The sequence below is a fragment of the Mustela nivalis genome (genome assembly GCF_964662115.1).
Source record: "Mustela nivalis genome assembly, chromosome: 11".
Taxonomy (NCBI): domain Eukaryota; kingdom Metazoa; phylum Chordata; class Mammalia; order Carnivora; family Mustelidae; genus Mustela; species Mustela nivalis.
The window spans coordinates 78,945,575-78,964,608 of record NC_139030.1 but is presented as its reverse complement, the minus strand read 5'-3'; the positions used below and the strand labels follow the sequence as shown (position 1 = coordinate 78,964,608).

Below are 19,034 nucleotides of genomic sequence, written 5' to 3'. Positions count from 1 at the left end.
TTGGAAAACAAGCCACTGCTCTTCTCAGGCTCCTGTCCTTGGGGAAAGGGCACTTTTGTGGTCATTTGGGTCTGAGCCTTTGTTTTCACAATGAGGCACTGAGGCCTAGTGAGGCGGAGGGACCATCAGGAGAACTTGTGTCTCGGGTTTCTCAGTTTGGACTTCTGTCCGCCCTTCAGCTTGGGCCCCCTCCGTTTCAGTTTGCATTCAGTAGGGTCTCGCCTGTAGGACTGCCTCCTCTTTTTCTCTGTAAACATTCGTATGAAGTGTATTTGCTTTGCTTTTCAGCCTTGCCTGCCCTCCGTGGGTCCAGAATAGCCAGCTGGAATTCATAAGAATATTGTGTCTTCAGATGTTTATAATCCAAAAGAATCCCTTATGGTTTTGTTTCTGTTGTTGTTGTTTTTTGTTTTTAAATAATAAAACTACTTGGATGTTGGTATTTTATGTTGGAAAGGCGAGCCAAGTTCACAGTGCAGCAATTACAATGCAATGCATTATGTATAATTTGTAGCGCGCCCCGGGAGCGATGGTAAACCGTGAAACGCCGTCCCCGCCCCACAGCATAATTAGCAGGATCAAACGCTGTGCAGGGAGAAGCACAATAGTTGTCGGCCGAGGTCAATAAAAGTAAGGAAAAGTTCTGATAAAAGCAGTACACCCCAAATTAGATAAAGAGCAGCCCCTATATCAGGCTGCAGATATGTCACAAGCCTTCCCCGCTAATTGAAGAAACCTTTTGAGGTTTAACAGCTCATAAATTTGCACTGGGAATGCCCTATTGTTCTGAGGTTATAAGTCTTGTCTTTGAAATTTAACAGTTGTACTTTTTTATATTGCATTCCTCCAAGAGTACCATTGTAAACATGAAGGGTTTGCATTTTAACATAAATTTGAACAATGTGGTTTTAAAAGGGTTCACCACATCAAAGGGAGGCTGTTTGGGCATGTTTTATAAAAAAATTTTTTTCTATAGTATTTAAAGCTACAAATGACTCATAGAAGTATGTTCTGTTTATATCAGTCCATTTATATCAGTCATGTCAGTGTCCTCATCAGGGCTTTATACTGTCATTTTTTCTAACGTAAGAGTGTCTGAAAACATGTCTCGGTCTTTTGCCAAGTCAATTGCCCTTAATCTACTATCTTCAGACCCATAGAAACAATTCTGGAAATGTGGTTCTACTTGGCCTAAATTGCAATGAATTCTATGCCTTTTCATGGTCGTCTTTTTTTTTTTTTTTCTTAACTCAAAATATCCAGTGTATCAACTTGCAATTTCTTCCTTCTTCATGTACCAATTATGGCCCCTCCCATGCCCTCATAGCCTCCTATTTAAAAAAACAAAAAACACAAAACACCCATTTTTTGCTGAGCCGCTGATTGAAGTGAAGAAAGTTCCATGTTAAAGGGAGAGCTGTGGGTGCTGGTTTCCAGAGCAGCCTGGTGGTGTACAGAGAACACTGAGCTTAGATCCAACCCCTGGATTGGATTTAACCAACCCCAGCCGCATTATTTGCTGGCTCTGAGACCTCAGGAATCACACACCTCCTGGAGTCACAGTTTGGCCATTTATAAAATGAGGACATCTACCCGTCCCTCCCTCTCTCTCTCTCATTCACATGTCTATTCGTTCATTTATTCACTCCTAGAGGGAGAACGTGAACATAGCCCCTCACTCCTCTTACCCTGCAGAGCTCACAGCCCAGTGAGGACACACTTTAGCAAAATAATGAGTCTTGTCAAATTACTAATGGTGGCCTCATGGGCTTCAAAGGAAGGGGACAAGCTCCAGGCAGAGCTGAGAGCAGAGGACCCTTGCTGAGAGTCGGGGGAACGCAGTCCCTTCCCTGAGGATCCAGTGTTTGAGCTGATTGCTGGAGAAGGGAGAAGTAGTGAGTGGCAGGTGATGGAAGGCAGGCGTCCTGGGCTGGGTACAAATTTTGATGTTTATGCTGAAATAAAAGGAAGCCCTTGGCAGGCAGAGGATGAACTTGACAAGGTGCGTGTTTTCCAAAAGCTCTCCCACAACTGTGTGGGGAATTGCTGGTCAGAAGACCAGAGAGAATGTGGGGGGAATCATCTAGGGGCTCAGAAGCCAGTCCAGGTTCACAAAACAGGTGGCTCAGGTGGGGGCTGGTAATGGGGCAGATGGGAGAAATGGATGAGTTCCAGAAATGTTCAGGTTAAAATGCCAGGATTTGGTGATGTGTCCCAGAGGGGCAGATGAGGCAGAGGGAAGTGTCCAGAATGACTAGGGTCTGGGTGTGTCTGACTCACTGGCTGTGGGGTAGGGACATTCCTGGGATGCAGCAGTCTGGAAGGGGGTAAATAGTAAAATAATAGGTACCCCCTACCCATGAGTGTTTGGGGCCAGGCACTGACCTCCTTTGATTTCATTCATTTCGGAGCACATCTGTGCTGCCCAGATAAGAAAATCAAGGGTCAGGGAAGAGAGTAACTTGTCCAAAAACACAGAACAGGGACCAGAGGTGGTATCCAAACCCAAGTTTGTCTGGTTCCAGAAGTCGCTCTCTCCCACTGTCCCCTGCCAGAGCCAGGTACCAGAAGGGCACTTTTGTAAACCACCGACGTCCACTCCAGGTATGACAAGGGAGCTGTGGGTTATGCAGGATGAAATGCCTGGAAGAGAAAACAGTTATAACGTACCCCTCCCTGTTCTGAAAATCCGGATTTTTCAGAGGGACTGGACACATCTGATATAGAATCCCTACCCACACTTGATCGCATCTTCAGAGCTTCCGTCTTGAAGCCAGAGACAGGCCTCCCAGGAGGAGCTTTTACTCTGGCCGAAGCACACATGGAGATCTTTCCAAAGGGGGCTCGGAAAGCAACATAATCCCTCCCTTCGTCGAAATCATCTGTTTTCCAAGAGAAGGCAAAGTTTAGACTCCGAACTCGGCACTTCAGCTTCCAAAAATTTAGTCCCGAGGTCCCCTTTAACGTTGGTAAAGTAAGTTTTATTTTACTAGAAATCATTAACAGACCTGTAAGAATAGGTGACTGTTTGTGGTTACTGATTATCTCTCCAGAGCAGAGGCCATTTTAAAATCCTTTCTGCGCTGTCCTGGGTCTGTTCGAGGCCCCCTCAGGGGTGTGAGAACAGTCTGAGAAAGCCCCCAGGCCTTCCCAAGGCTGGGAGAGGAGGGCTTGTGTATGAGAGACATTCCTGTCACAGGGTGTGTGTGTGTGTGTGTCTGTGTGGGCATGTGCCCACGCAGAAGCAGGAGCATGTGCATGCGCACGCACATACACACATACATACACACACACTAAGGGGACAAAAGATCAGAATGGCAGGTGAGTGGCCGTGAGTTAAGCAGACCTCAAAGAACACACAAAAAGTGGCAGGTAGGAGCGCCTGGGTGGCTCAGTGGGTTAAGTCTCTGCCTTTGGCCCAGGTCGTGATCTCAGGGTCCTGGGATTGAGCCCCGCATCTGGCTCTCTGCTCAGCAGGGAGCCTGCTTCCCCCTCTCTCTCTGCCTGCCTCTCTCTGCCTACATGGGATCTCTCTTTCTCTCTGTCAAATAAATAAATAAAATCTTAAAAAAAAAAAAAGTAGCAGATAGGCTCAGGGTTGGGCTAAATACCATCAGCTACAGAAGCAAGCGTGTTTTTAAAATGACCCTCATACTTGTGGGATAGTGATCACATGCCAGAAATCCACAAGCGGCACAGCTCAAGGTGGAGAGTTTATCAGCTCTCAGGGGGCAGAGAGCAAGGCTCTTGCTGGCTTGTTTATTTACTCCTGAAGGCCTCTCTGCGCGGCTTATCTCCCAGGACTGATCTGCTAGGAATGGCGCAGAGGTGGTGCCCTTTCCCTGGTACGGACACCTTGCCATAGGGGCCTACTCCGGGTTCTGGGCCACCACCGTCACCACTCAGAATTCACAACTGTCATATTTTTGACAAGGGTGTCTTATCCTTTCCCTTATTCCCACCTCCTCTCTCTCGTGCCTTTCTTTCTTTCTTTCTTTTTTTTTTTTCTTTAAACCATCCGGGCATAGTGCTCACGTTGTTTTATATGCTTGTGACGGGGTGCAGAGTTTGTTTCCCGGGGAGGCCCTCCGCCTACCCCCGTTGGCCTGCACCCCGTGGACACTCGCCGTGGCCCACTCGGCCATGGGGTTTCTCCGAGCGCTCTGTCTTCCCTTCCTCCTGCCTGTGAGAGGAGGCAGCAGGCCGCAGCGTTCAGCCTCCCTGAGAGCTCGGAACCACAGTGTTCCCCCTTGGCATCAACAATGTCAGGGACAGTTTCCTAGGTCAGGGATTGTTTTTCAGTTCTGTGTTGATATCAGTATCTCTGGACATGCGGTTATGTACTAATCAGGGCTATGGTATTTGAAAAACAGAAATAATTTGAATTTTTCAAGTGTTTAAGATGCATTTCGCTGGGATGTATGTAATCCATCTCCTATTTTGGCCTGCTTCTGGCTCCTGAACATTCTCTAAAGTACGGTGAACCCCAGAACCCAGGAAAACTTCAGGAATTCTACAGAGGAAACAGATGGACTGAATTGTGTTCTGAAGCCTGGGCGTGTGTAGCCTCCCCTCACCTGTTCCTCATCCATGAACTGGCTTGGTTGCTGGTTAGTGGCTCAGGCCAGCAATCCAGATCCCCAGACCTTGAAATTCCCTACCTGCCACCATTTATCTTCATTTCTTTCAGTGCCCTCTGGCCCCGCTGTTCTGGGGGGGGGGGGTCATCCTGACCCCCTCTCTGTCCAGTCCATTCTCCAAACATGTGTGATGCACCCACCATGTACCAGGTTTCAGGGACCCAGAGGTGTTTGAACACAAACAACCGTAGAAACTACCAGTGTCTCTGGCTCATGAAAAATGTGTCCAAAGACCTAGTTGTACAAAACCGGTCACCATGCTGGTACCAATGGCCAAGGCCAAACGACCCTCCAGAATACATTTGTGGCATGCTTTTGATCCCAAGTTTCTCCAGGTGGGGCCAGCAGCTCACTGTAGGTTCTTGAAGGAAAAAATGCAGATTCCTGGGCCCCACCACAGACATTGGTGTGGGATTTCCCAAGTTACAAGCTAGAACGTGCCTCTCACCTAGCTCCCCCACATCCAGTTTTGGTGCTTCCTATTCTAGATCCATTATTTGGCCTTCAGTCCCTCGCACACCACGTTTCTTGCAGGACAGGGTGACAGGGAAGCATTGGGTAGCTGTGGGGCCTAGTACCTGTGGCCACTGAGCCTAGGAGCCAGCTGTCCCAACCCCTGCACCTCTCAAGGTCCCATAGCCTCATTGCTCCTGACCCGTGGTTACTTGCCCTCATCATCCAGGGCGACCTGGCTTGATCCCCAGGTGGTCACTGTCAGCAGAGGTTTCCAACCTAGGTTCCCTTTCCCTTTCCAAGTTCTCACACTGGCTCTCCATATTTTCCTTATCCCTTGATTTCTTGGAAGGACGTTTATTTTTATTTTCATGCCCAAAGGCTAAACAGTGCTTTTCGGAAGACTGAGGGTTTTTTGAGTGAAATATTGTCTAAATTTAAATAGTTTGTGATTTCAAAAGTCCATGAAAACATTATTGGGGGCCTTTGCTTAAAGAGCTGAAATGGGAGCCATCTCTGATTTGGAACTCAAGGCAGAAGGAGTGAGAAAAGAAATGAAATAGGTCTAAATGTCATCCAAAATGCTTCTCTGTACCTCTGTCTGAAGAGGGGCTTTGAAAGCCAGAACAAAAAACAGTAGCATCGGGGATTTTGTTGTTTCTGAGTGAACCACCACTCCCCAAGCATGGAAGGGGGTGGACTACACACCTGGCATTTTATACCTTTGGAGCAGGGAAGCTGCTGGCCCAGGCACTTGTGGACCCACCACCTCAGGCTGGGCCTCAGCCACCAGGAAGCGCATCTCCTCCTCCCTCAGCTGACGGGGGTGGAGGAGGGGCCAGCAGCCAAGAAAGCCAGACCACCAAGTACCAAGCCACCCATCTATCTCTCAGACCCCCTTCCTAGCCCCTCTGGGGCGGGGCTGGCCAGGACAGCAGCTAAGTGTCTGGGGAGCAACCATCGATGCTAGAGTTCTTTGCGGATTTCTAGAACTCACAGAATATTCTGTTTATGAAGCCTGGCCCTGCATACTCTCAGCTGCTGCATCAGGCACAGCTAGGAGCCAGAAGGCCCTTCTTTTTTTTTTTTAAAGACTTTATTTATTTATTTGTCAAAGATCACAAGTAGGTAGAGAAGCAGGCGAGGTGGTGGGGGGAGCAGGATCCCTGCTGAGCAGAGAGCCCCATGCGGGGCTCGATCCCAGGAACCTGAGATCATGACCTGAGCCGAAGGCAGAGGCTCACCCCACTGAGCCACCCAGGTGCCCCCAGAAGGCCCTTCTCAGCCTCGCGTCCTCCCTCCTGATATTCTGCTGGGGCAGAAGGAAAGAGGACCGGGGTCAGGTAGAAGTGGGGACTTGGGTGAAAATGTGGACCATAAGCAGAACCGCTTTGATTACATTTTAAAATAAATCGTTTCTAGTATCACCGCACCAAAGACTGTCTTATTAGCACAGATTGTATCTGTTTATCTTTTCTAATTTGGAGTTGGAGTGAAACAGATCATTGCAGTAAAAAGCGCTCTGGGATGCAAGGCAGCAAGCGCCGTAGCAAGAGTAGATTCTGAGTTTAGGAGCTGGTGAAAATATCTGTCTCCACATCCACGTCCATAGCCACGTCTAACCCTCTTGAGTGCCCCGTCAGTCTCTTCTGCTTTTGAAGAACTCTGATAGGACCTAGAAACTGCTAGATGCTGGCAAGTAGTCCCCGGGTTTCAGACCATCGAGACAATAAACAGCCCCATCATATTCAGGGCGGCAGCTTCTGTAGAGCCCATCTGTTTCAAAATAACCCCAATTCTGCTTACTATGCGGAATGCTTTGTTGCCTGGAATTTGCCCTAGTTTTCATCAGCCGACTCCGTGTCACAGGCCTCTGGGTCCACCTGCTGGCAAGTGTGAAAACTGGAACGAAACCTGGTTTGGAAGAACAAGCTGGAGCTCTGTGGTTCCCCAGAGCTGGTGCGGGTCAGGATCACCTGGGGGGCTCACTGAAAATACGGTGGCCTGGGCTGCACACCAAGCCTACAGGATTGGAAACTCTCAGAACAACCGTCGTGGCGATTCGCACACTCATGTCAGCGTGAGAGAAGCACAGCAATTCAGGGACCTGGTGCCCGCAGACACCTTGACGTCCCCACTCCTGCTTCTCCCATTTTATCCTGGTAACTGTCTGTGGCTTCATTCCCTTAGAACTCATCGAAAAAGTGTAGGAACCGGGCAAACACTACTGAACCAAGTGTTCAAGGTTACATGGGACGTAATTAGTCGTGCTGATCACAGGAACCCCGGATACGATCACGGAAGGGGCACCTTAGCTCTGTGGCCTTCTGGCTCAGACCCATAGCCCCACTTCAAAACATCAGACAAACCAAACTGAAGGTCATTTCTACAGGCTTCCTGGCCAGCACTCCTCCAGGTCATCAAGGTCGTAGGAAGCCAGAAAAGATGGGAGAAGCTGCCACAGACCAGAAGAGGCTAAGAAGACATGGTCGACCAGGTATGCCATTGGACCCTAGTACACAGAAAGAAAATTCGTGGAAAAACTGGTAACATTGAAATGAAGTCTAGAATTTGGTTACTAGTAATGCATCCGTCCCTGGAAATGAGTCCTTAGTCCACGTCGTGGTGTTCGATGTTAACATGTGTGGAATTGAATCGTCTGTATTCTCTCTGTCACTTTCCGGTGAGTCTGAAATTATTCCAAAATAAAAAGTGGACTAAAAGTTAAAATGTCAGAGCCGAGGGGCACCGAAATAGACCAGCTGAGTTGGGGCACAGCGTGGCCAGTTTGTGCCCATCTTCGGGTAGTCACAGCCAGGCTGGCCAGCGGGGGCCGGGCGGGTCCTCCAGCTCAGCGGCCCAGGCTGGAGACTGTAGAGGAGGAGGCTGGGGTGGGCTGTCGCACTCTCCCAGCTTAGACCAGCCAACCCACTGTCTCACTGGGTCCCACACAAGTCGTAGAATCTCTGTGCAGAGGGTAAAACGTCTAGTCCAGCACCATGAGGCCCAGACGAGCCCCAAGCCCGGGGAGGAGAAGACTCCTCCTCTGGACAAGGAGACTTGTCCAGGGTCCTAAACCCATGTCTGGTGAGGTGTGTTCTTTTAACACAGCAGTTCTCAGTGATTTGATACGCCGCCTGCAACACAGCCCCTGGGGTGCTCCTTAAAATGCAGCTTCCTGGGTTTCCTGCCTGTCCTTCCTCCTATACCGGCGAGCTTCTGCCTGAGGGATACAAGGCCACAGGGTCAGAGCTGAGTGAGGGCTGAGGAGTCCGGAGACTAGTGCAGACAGCCGCGTGGACCTTTCCTGCCTCTGAGGGCTTCCAGAGAGGAGTCCGGCAGACGGGTGGGCTGGGTGGTCGTGCTCCACAGCTCCCCACTGTGCACAGCCCGCTGTGTTCCTGCCTGTAGGCCGGTGTGGGCTGTCCGTCGGAAACGTCGGGACACAGGGCATCGCAGCTGCCCTCCCAAGACCAGTCAGCATGGACCCTGAAGCTTCTGAGAGGCCTGTGGAATCCTCACCTCCCAGAGGGTTGTCCTCCTTTTTCTAGCATTGTCCACACACATGGATGTAGGTGCTTGATCAGAACCCCCTTCTCCCTTGCACATGGGAAGTTCTGCCTTCAGTTTCCTTTTCTCTGTTGTAAAGTGTGTTCTCAAATCTGGGTCTCAAGATGAGGCCCATGTTTAGCTTCTGTCATCCCAGCCAGAAACCTAGGGTCCCTAGTATGTACTAGACAAGGAGAATACGGAAGTGAGAGCCAGCTCTGCCCCAGGGAGCGCTGTGTCCAGTTTTCCAAGGTTTGCATGTATTTGTCTAGCAAATATTCCTAGATGATTTTGAATTGAAAAAAAAAAAAATCAGTCCCAAAGCCCATGGATATTTTCAGAGATAGTCAACCTCTTCAGTTTCCAAAATCAGCAGATTGGGTAAACTGAGACCTCTCAACACTGCTGACCAAACAGCATTTTGTTTTAGATCAAGGGAAATTTGAAACATTCCAAAGTGTCATTAAATGTATGTAAAAGGTGTTTGAAAATCCTTTCTAGTGTCATAAAAACCCATCTTGATAAAGTGTGAAGGTGGTGATGGAATTTTCAAAGGTTTTAAGAGATTGATTTTAAAAAGAGGCAAGTCTTTTAATATTAAAATTCATATTCATTCGTTAAAAAAACATTTCATAAGCAATCCAAGTGTCTGTCCATAGATGAATAGATAAAGAAGATGTGGTCTGATATACAGTGGGGCATTCCTCAGCCATAAAAGAAAGGTCGGGACCCTGCCATATGCAACCACATGGATGGACCTGGCAGGCATGATGTCAGAGAACAACAAACACCATATGATTTTTACTTACATGTGGAATCTAAAAAAATAAAACAAATGAATAAACAGGCAAAAAGCAGAAACAGACCCATAAATACAGAGAACAAACGGAAGGTTGCCAGGGGGAGGAGGAGATCGGGATGGGCAAAATGGGTAAATGGGACTGGGGGATCCAGGCTCCCCCTTCTGGAAGGAACCGGTCATGGAGATGACAGGCACCACCCAAGGCATCTCGTCACTGGTGTTATCCTAGTGTGGTGACAGCTGGCAGCGGCGCTGTGGTGAGCCTAGCATCGGGCACAGCATTGCTGAATTGGTGTGTGGTGTGCTTGAAACCAGGCTAACATCCTGTGTCCACTGGACTCCATTTAAGAAGAAAAGCCACGTGTCACGGTGATTGCTGATGACAGGGGGACACTCAGCTTCTCCTTTCTCCCCTGCTGCTCCTCCAGCATAGTGAGGGAGAAGGTGCATCAAAAACTATTTCTGCAAGAAGTTATAAACCGTTCTCTGTCTAAAAAATACTTGATAGTGAACGACCAAGGCTGCCCTTTAGAGCTGGGCCTGTTGTTAAAACTACGAACCTCATCAGATGAGAGCCAGATCCCAGCTCACTTCAGTTACCCAAGAAAGGCTCCTGTTTGCAGTGAGCCCTACCTATGGCAGAAGGTGAACTTCAGATCCTGCCTCTAAGTCATGGATTAAAGCAATAGTATTGTTTAAGTTTACAGAGTCTGGTTTGGGATTGAGGAAGACAAATCATAGACCTCAAATCTGGAGCAGAGTAGAAAGGAATCCATCAGGGTTTGAGTCTTGACTCAGCATCTCCCTGGCTATGGGGCCTTGGCAAGTTACTTGAAATCTTGAAGCCTCAGTTCCTCTGTCTATAAATAGATGAGGAAGTTCTTACTCGGAGGGGTAAGTAGAATAAAAACCACATATAGCAATATGGATCACAACCATAACATTAAATGAAGCCACGCACAAAGCTTGCATATTATATGAATGCATATATGCACGAAAATAGACAAAGGAGTCTACACTGTTGGAAATCAGGATAACGGGCACTGTCGACTATGGGAGCCAGGACTGGAAGGGTACACTTAGAGGTTTATGAATGCTGGAAGTGTTCTGGGTTTTGATCTGGGTTTTGGTCTCACATGTTTAGTTCATAAAAATTAATCACACTGTGCACTTGTTTAAAAAGAGGGAGAATAAGTAGGGCAAGCCTGTAGCAGTGGTTCAGATGTTCTTTATCTCCAGAAGTTCCTCTTTCTGTTCTAGAGGTCACACCATACTTTTTTGTCTATATTGCAAGAAACACTGGACCCGACATGCTAGACCCAATATTTTGCATTACTTGAATTGCTAACTGGATTATACTCTTACTTATGTCAAGTTCGTTGTAGCCATAAAGATTTCCCAAATTAACTGGAGATCAGAGAGAAAAGGACAACAGGTAATGTAGCTGCTGAGTTGGTCTCCGTTTCTTTTTTTTTTTTTTTCCCAAAGATTTTTTATTCCTTTATTTGACAGAGAGAGGTCACAGGTAGGCAGAGAGGCAGGCAGAGAGAGAGAGAGGGGAAAGCAGGCTCCCCACCAAGCAGAGAGCCCGATGTGGGGCTCAATCCCAGGACCCTGAGATCATGACCTGAGCCAAAGGCAGAGGCTTAACCCACTGAGGCTTAACCCAGGCGCCCCATGGGTCTCTGTTTCAAAGCTTCTCATTTTGAGGGTCCAGATACTATTTCAGAACAAAGAAATACCCCACAGTGGCTGACTTGAATGGTTGAGGAGTCGAAATGGGATTATTCCCTCTCTCAAGTCACTTCTAAACGTTACCTTTCCTATAAACCCCAACAAAGCTTCCATTTGTATGGAGTTCTGAAGTTTTAGGTGAATTTCAGACTCTTTTTAAAGAGATAGATAGATGGATAGATAGAGGTTATAGTCAGTGACTCAAAAAGCAAAGTGGTCTTATGTCCTTAAGTATCTCCCCTTTTCTTTCTTTCTTTCTTTTTTTTTTTTAAGATTTTTATTTATTTATTTGACAGACAGGGATCACAAGTAGGCAGAGACACAGGCAGAGAGAAGGAAGCAGGCCCCCGACCGAGCAGAGAGCCCGATGTGGGGCTCCATCCCAGGACCCTGAGATCATGACCTGAGCTGAAGGCAGAGGATTAACCCACTGAGCCACCCAGGTGCCCCAGTATCTCCCCCTTTCAAAGATTGTCTTGCCAAATTGCTGGGCTTGGAGTTTCTTCTAGCCTTTTTGGTCTTTGTCCATAGATGACTTAGCAACCATCCTTTCAGAAGGCATTTTGGGAGCTTTGTAATTCATGGAATTCTAATAAGTAACCTTCTTAAAGGAGAGAATGCGGGTCCCCTGCTCTGCCCTCATTGGACAGTAGAAATCCCTGAGAACACTAGTGATTTATTTAGAGGTTTCCTGGTTAAAAAAAAAAGTGATTGCCTCTTCAGCTTCCTAATATAAGGGAATGATATGCCATCCTGTGACTCACATCAGTATAATTTCACTGAATAGTGTAGAGTGCTGATCAGATCATGGGCAAGATCTGTGAATACCAGCAAATTAAACATCTCTGCTTGCAGGGATGGCGAACAGGAGGGGAAATGGCCATCAACTCATGGTGCTCTTTTTAGCAATTCTTATCTGGATGAAATTGCTTCTCCTGCCTTAGATGTAAAATGCAGAGGTTACTGCATTATACATAAGGGTAGAGAACTGAAAATTTTTCCATCAAAAACCACGAATCAATAAATCTTATGATCTCACTACTGGTGCTTATAATTGAGCTAAATCGTCTTAAAATGGGCACTGTTCCTCAGGTTCTTTGAAGCATGCTCACTGTTTCTTTGAGTAACATTGGGGACTGACCTCCATTTACAGGGACACGGAGGCAGGGCTCATAAATACTAATATCTGTACCGAGTTCACCAGAGCAGGGTTGTCTCACCCAGGCCTGTAGATGCTCAGTGCATGATTTAACTCAATGAGAAAAGGAGCTCTTGGCTGGGCCCGCCAGCTTTCCCAGTGACCACAAGCCTCCTCCGTGTTACAAAAGCTGTGGAACACTGGAGGTTGTTGATTACCTTTTGTCCGTGTCTGTTTCTTAGAAGGCAAATCTCTGCATTTTGTACAAAATGCTGCCAAGTCGGCTTCAGACAGAATTGGGGTCTTCTGAGCAGTCACTGTTTTTGTCACTTTGTTGTGTATCTTCTACCAAGTTAGTTCACAATGTTAACAAGGAGACATCTGACACATGATTCATGATGATGTTAGAGATGAAAAATGATAACATCCAGCCCTCAGCAGGTACTCACTGCATGCTTAGTACTCCGCTATGCATTTTATGTGCAACATTTCTCTCCTTGCCTCTCAACAATCCAGGGAGTGAATTTCTCTTTTGTCCCTTTTTATAGATAGGGAAACTAAGACCAAGTGAAGGTAACCAGATTGCTCCAGGACGTCTAGTTAAAAATAGAGGGGTTGGAATTTAGTCCCGAGCAGTCAGACTGCACCGTGGTGGGAAGGACCCTGCAGTCACCTTGCCGGGTAGCCCCTCCTCATACATGAGCCCCCCAGAAGCTGTGAAACAGAGACTTGCCTGTGCACTACACTCTGGTTCCAGGTAGGCCTGGAAGCTTCTCCTGATGCCCTCCCAACACCTTTGCCCTGACATCCCCGGACATCCTGGAGAGTGGACTACGTCGCCTACCACCCAGCAGAGGCCTGTCTACATCTTCTCCAAGGACTTAATAAATGTAATTACAGACTGAAACCACTTCTAAGACCCTTTGAGGAATGCCTGCGGAGGATCCTGGGGGCTGCAGAGAGAAGTCATAGATCACGTGACACAATCAAAAACTACAGAAACCTAGAAGCGAATTTAAAAGTAGTCAATAGCAGGGGATTGGAAGACAGAGCTTAGTCGGTGCCACCCTGGGGACAAGGACTGCAGAGTCAGTCAGTGCCACCCTGCACCTTGTCCCCAGGGTGGCACCGACTGAAAGCCCAGACGTGACAAATGGTGTTGTTTGTGACTGACACCAAATAGGTTACTGTCTCCAGAACAGCACAGATTAATTCACACTTGAGAACTTTCCAAAGAAATTAACCCCTGGGATTAAGGACAGTAGAGTGTTCAGAGCCTGAAATGAAGCAATTTAAGGCCTTCTTCAGAGAGTGGGGCGGCTTTGGTGATACCAGAAACACTGAGGTTGAAGGATTTTAAATACCCACATGAGGCCTGATTACAAATTGGGTGCTATTGTGGTACGGTTAGAACCAGGACCCTCTGCTGGTCCTGGAAAGCCAGAAATTAAGGGGACCCGTGTGAGCACTTTGTAGTCATGTCTGTGGTGACAGCAGAGTCCTGTAGAGTTGACGAGTTTGGGCCAGATTCTCTTCTTTTTTCTTTGCGGATCGCATGAGCTCTGCACATACCTGTCTGGGTTTGGGCAAGAGCACACGGGCTGGCCGGATGCTAGAGGGTATGACGGTGATGGGGGGTGTGGGGACAGAGGGGGGGATCCCCAAGTGCAAGATTTGCTGCCCCATGGGCTGGCTTCATGACCTTATGTGTGTCCCTAAGGCTCTCTGACCGTTAGCTCACTCATCTGTAAACTTGGGGTCACAAAATTGGCAGTGAGAGCGGGCTGACTGACCTACGCCACCTTAAAAGGACTCTCTGAGCCCGAGAGTGATCATTGCTCCTTGATGTGAGCTGTCGGCTTCAGTACGTGGCGCTTCCTTCGGCTCAGCCCCGTTCTCCCCGGATGCCCTGTGAGCGAGTCTAGAGTACATGCGTGTGGGCTGCTCATTTCGAAAACTGGACCCCATGAGCCTTTGGCCTGCAGCTTTATGTCCCTCCCTCCATGGGAATGTTCATTCTCAGGCTTTCTCTTGTGGACACGGTGACTCCCTTTGGGATTCTGAGCACTCTTGCAGCTTCCATGGGCTCATGGCCCGTGGCCCGCACTCAACACGCCACGTCGAGCCTGCCTCCGACTCTGCCCACAGCTCTCTCTCAAGGCTCCCTGCCTGCTGGGACGGGTGTCACGTACTAGCCTGCACTCACCAGTGCAGTGAAGAACCGTCTTATTGTGAAAACAACTGTCAAAGGGAAAGCTGGGTTTGGAGCTCATCATATACAACAGATTTAAGCAATAACTAATGGTAATTGGATTCATGAGTTTCACTGTAACTTCTTTTTTTAAAAAAGATTTATTTCTTTTAGAGAACAAGAGAAGGGGAAGGGCAGAGGGGGAAGGAGAAAGAAGCAGACTGCCCACTAAGCACAGAGCCAGAAGCAGAGCTCGACCTCATGACCCTGAGATCATGACTTGAGCCAAAGTCAAGAGTCAGACACTTAACTGACTGAGCAACCCAGGCACCACTTTATGTAATTTCAAGGCATTTGCATCTTTGTAAAAAATTCCTTTTCAGATACATAAGCCCAAACCATATCCAGTTAAACTTCAGTCTTAATAGTATTCATAAACTCCTTACGGTGAAAGTCTTAACAAGCCCGATCTATGTTTGAGTGCCATCCTTAACGAAGGTTGATGAATCAATGTAGGTTATGCTGTTCCAAAAACCCTTGGAGCGGAGTGTAGCCAGCTGGAGTGAGCACGGGGCCAGGCCTGCCCAGCCCACGTGTGGGTTCCTAGGCAGGAATGGCTGCGGTGGGGGGTGTACTTCTCCCATGGTCTCAAAAAGAAAGAACCAAACAGGGGTACGTGTTGGGGAAGAAACAAAATGAAAGAGGAGTTACCTTTTGCCTGCCTTTTGAAAATTGCTCGTCATCTGACCACTGAAGTTCTAGTGGTGGACTGAGCAGACTAGTTTTTTTTTTTCATCAATTTTTTTTTTTTTTTTTTTATCCATCGTAACCAACATACAACATTGTGTAAACCTAAGGCATGTACGTGCTGCTTTATTACATTTGTATATTGTGGTATGATTGCCTCAGGGGCGTCAGTGAGCCCTTGTACATGGCACACACTTATCAGCTCCTTTTTTGTGTTGAAAACAGTTGATTGGGTCTCCTAGCAACCTTGAAGTTTGTAATATCGTATTCTTGACTATAGTCACGATGTGCATTCGATCTCCAGGTCTTACTTACTTGCGCCCTTCAACAGCAGCTCCCCAGCCCCTCCTCCCCTGGCCCCGGGGAGCTGCCATTCCACTCTCTGCTTTCCCAGGCTCGGTTTCTCCAGTTCCACGGGGAGGTGATGTCCTGCACTGTTCGTCCTCCCTTGTGAGAAGGCCGCTTAGTTTCCTGGGCTTTCTCTAACATTTTTTCACTGTAGTGTTTCTTAACAATCATTCTATCCATTCCCATGACCTGGGAACATCTTGGAAAAGGCACCGCTCTTGGAGAATGAACAGAAACCCTTTTCAGGAACGATGTCCATGGTCCTTTATATAATTTTTAGATGTTACACCTGCATTTTTTCTGCCTTCCCAGTTAATGGTCATTGTGGTAACTGGGCCCCTGTTCTGTGGCCCCTGGTGCTCAGTGGCACGTGTGTGTCTCAAGCAGACTTGATTCCTTCTGGCTGGGGTGGGCATCAGGGGCTGCAGGAGGCCACTGGGCAGAGGGAGAAAGAGGAGGGAGGACTGAAGGCTGATGAAGAAACCCCAAACCACATACTTGGTGGGGAAGTTAGAAACAGCAAGTTCTGGGCATAAAATAATAAATCAGCCCTGGGGACCTTGTAGACATGAGATGATGTAAATTACAAAGAATGATGGGGGGGGGGGTGAGGATTTTTGTCAAGAATCTTCAAAATGAGTGGATTAGATTTGTAGACTGGACCACACTAAAAGTATTTACTTGATGTTGAAATTAAGTATTGACAGCTGAGGTTGAAATATGATTGTTATATTTCTGCTTCGTGCTAAAATAAAGATGACACCCAAGCCATCAGTCTTTCTTCCCCCTTGAAATCCTTGGAAACAATGCCCTGTAAATGTCAGAAGGATGGATGGGCAGTCTTTGATTTTTCCCTTGTGCTTTCTCCCAACAGGGACCAGCGGGCCAAGCCCCCCGCCCTACGGGTTCCGTCTCTCAGCAGAAGAAGAAATGAGAAGGCAGCGGCTTCGCAGATTTGACCACCAGTGAGGGGCCCACTTGCGGGATTACGACCCGTGTGGTTCTTTCCCCGAGCCTGCCTCTGCACCGAAGCCCAGTGCAGCCTCCTCTGCCATGGGCCTCACTCCGCCATCCCGGGGACCCCGTGGGTCTCCGCGCACAGCCATGTTGACTTGTCTGGAGAGCAGCCTTCTGGGTACAGCTCCCAGCTGTCCGGGGAGCGGCCCTTCTCCTGGCTTCTGCTCCCCGACAGGTAGAAGCGCAGTTCCACCTCATAGCGACCCACCTCCACACGCCTCTCTCTCTCTCTCTCTCTCTCTCTCTCTCGGGCTGCTCGCACAATGGTGCCTCGACCTCGTTCGGTCCCTAAAGACCGTGACTTTCACGGGCCTGGAAGATCGGGCCCCCCATCATGGCCAGCATGCCCCACGCTCGACCTGGCAGGAAGCGCGAAGCCATCCCTGGGCCTCCTGACACGCTGCCATGGTGACCTCCCGGGAACAGAGGTGGCCACCGTAAGGGGATGTTGTTCTGGTCACCCCCCACCCAGGCGCCTCAGTTCCTTGTGCCCTTATGCCTGGATGGCATTGACCTCGTCCCCCCTTGGCTCTTACGTGACTCTGCCTTTATAGAATGTTTGGCTGGAAAAGCTTGGGTAAGACCTCAGGTGGGGAAACCAGCGACACACTCCGCTCCATGTCAGGTGGCATCAGCATTCTGGGCTTGCAGCAGCCCCGCCCACCAGCTGAGGACAGGGTAGGTTCCCAGAGCTCTGACCTGTGTTATGAAGCAGCAGGAGCTATAGGCAGAGGGAGGCAAAGTTGTCTGCTGGGCTGGTCATGGAGAAGTCCCTCCGGAGGAGGTATTTCTTTCTCCTAAAAGGTGCCTTTTAAACGGCCCTGGTAACAGCCATGTGTCTTGTCCGGGCCCAGGACCACTGCAGCATCAGAGACCACGGGCCGCACATGTTACTCCTGGTGCTTGTATTCCATGAATAAAAGGACAAAGATACCTCTGATGTCTTACTGTCGCTGAGATATTTGTGTTTAAAGAGCGTTGGAAAGAGAAAAGTATCCTCCTACTTTCATTTATACGCCTAGCATTTATATATAATTTTGTGATAACAGAAGTAATATATATGCCTCTGTGTGCACAAAGCAAACAGATACGCCCATATGTTAACAGAGGTTATCTTTGGGGTTAGAGCACATAGGATTTTGCTTTCTGGTTTTTATTGCAGTTTTTTCAAATGTGTGTATTTGTGTGTATGTGTACTGCTTTTGGAATCAGGAAGACTGATTTATGTGATAATAAAGCAAGAACTATATAATCGGGAAAATACACTTCATAAGTACTATGTCTCCACTGAGAAAATTCACAATATAAAAATACAAATAAATACACGTGCAGTGTTAAAATCAGCCATATTGTCACCACTTATACGTACCCAAGAGTAACAGTTTGGGGGCACGGCTTTCTCAGTTTTTCTTTGTACACATTTGACAAACTTGGAGCATAACAGCCCTGTGGTTTTGTATCTGTTTCCTTTTCCAGATTGATCTGGGAAAGGCCCTAAGCTAAGAGAAGCCCCAGGTCCTGGGGGTATCCTGACCTCCATGAGGGTGCCTGGGCTCCACGGGTTCCTTTATAACCCATGTGCATCTGCTTGCACCGTGTTTATAACATGCGTTGTGTTTCTGAGTCTGGTAGCCTTAACCATGTTAAAATGTTCAAGTTAAGTGTCATTTCTCTCGCTCCTAAACTCCACGGATTTGACTCCCATTCTTCCGACACATTGGAAGGGCCATTCTTTGAGAGCACCCATGTCCTGCCCTGTCACTGTTTGTGCACCAGTACACAAAAGTGTGCCTTCTGCCCAGGGAGCATGAACTGTTCATGGCTCAGGGACAAGGACTGTGTCTTGTCTTTGTGCACTGTCCCTCGCTCCCCCCGCCACCACCCAAGGGCTAACCCTGGCTCCTGGGAGGCACTCCCTGAATGTTTTCCCACCAAACTGTTCTTCAATGATATTCAAGTCCAACCACTGTTAATCTAGAAGCATTTTTTTTCCTGCTTTTGAGTCTGGGGGTCGTAGCTCTCTGTTCTTACGCAAGTACATGCAAGGACACTGGAATTGGATTTCGTGTGGTATCAGTACTACAAGAGGCGCTCCTTCTTTATGAACATCAGTCAGCGTCAGAGATGTGGGAAAGGCCGTCTTAGTTACAAACCCGAACCGGGTATCTTAGTGCAACAATGGAGATGTTCTGGACATCACTGATTGCTTTGCTGTCGATCGGCTGGCCTGTGACCAATGCTTATTATTTTCAGCATCCATCCTATTTTTTTTTCCCCTGCAATAACGAATCCTCAAAGTTATGTCAACAAACTGGAATTGGGAGGAGAAAGACAAAACACGTATATTAGACAAATTACCTTTAATAAGCATCTAGGGCTGTTTTTTTTTTTTTTAATTTGGTTAGTAGTTTGGTT

General features: G+C 47.9%; 1 protein-coding gene across 3 annotated transcripts in view; it reads left to right on the top strand.

Moving 5' to 3' along the window:
- RHBDD1 (rhomboid domain containing 1) overlaps positions 1 to 17,962 on the top strand; it is a 124,317-nt gene extending 106,355 nt beyond the window's left edge. For 2 of the 3 annotated variants that reach the window (XM_082690167.1, XM_082690168.1), the window contains one exon: positions 16,477 to 17,962. In XM_082690167.1, coding sequence (XP_082546293.1) covers positions 16,477 to 16,571 — 95 coding nt within the window. In that variant the 3' untranslated portion in view covers positions 16,572 to 17,962. Of the gene's footprint in view, positions 1 to 7,485; positions 7,591 to 16,476 lie in introns of all 3 variants that reach the window. The other variant, XM_082690166.1, reaches the window with a different exon arrangement.
- The last annotated feature ends 1,072 nt before the right edge of the window (positions 17,963 to 19,034 follow it).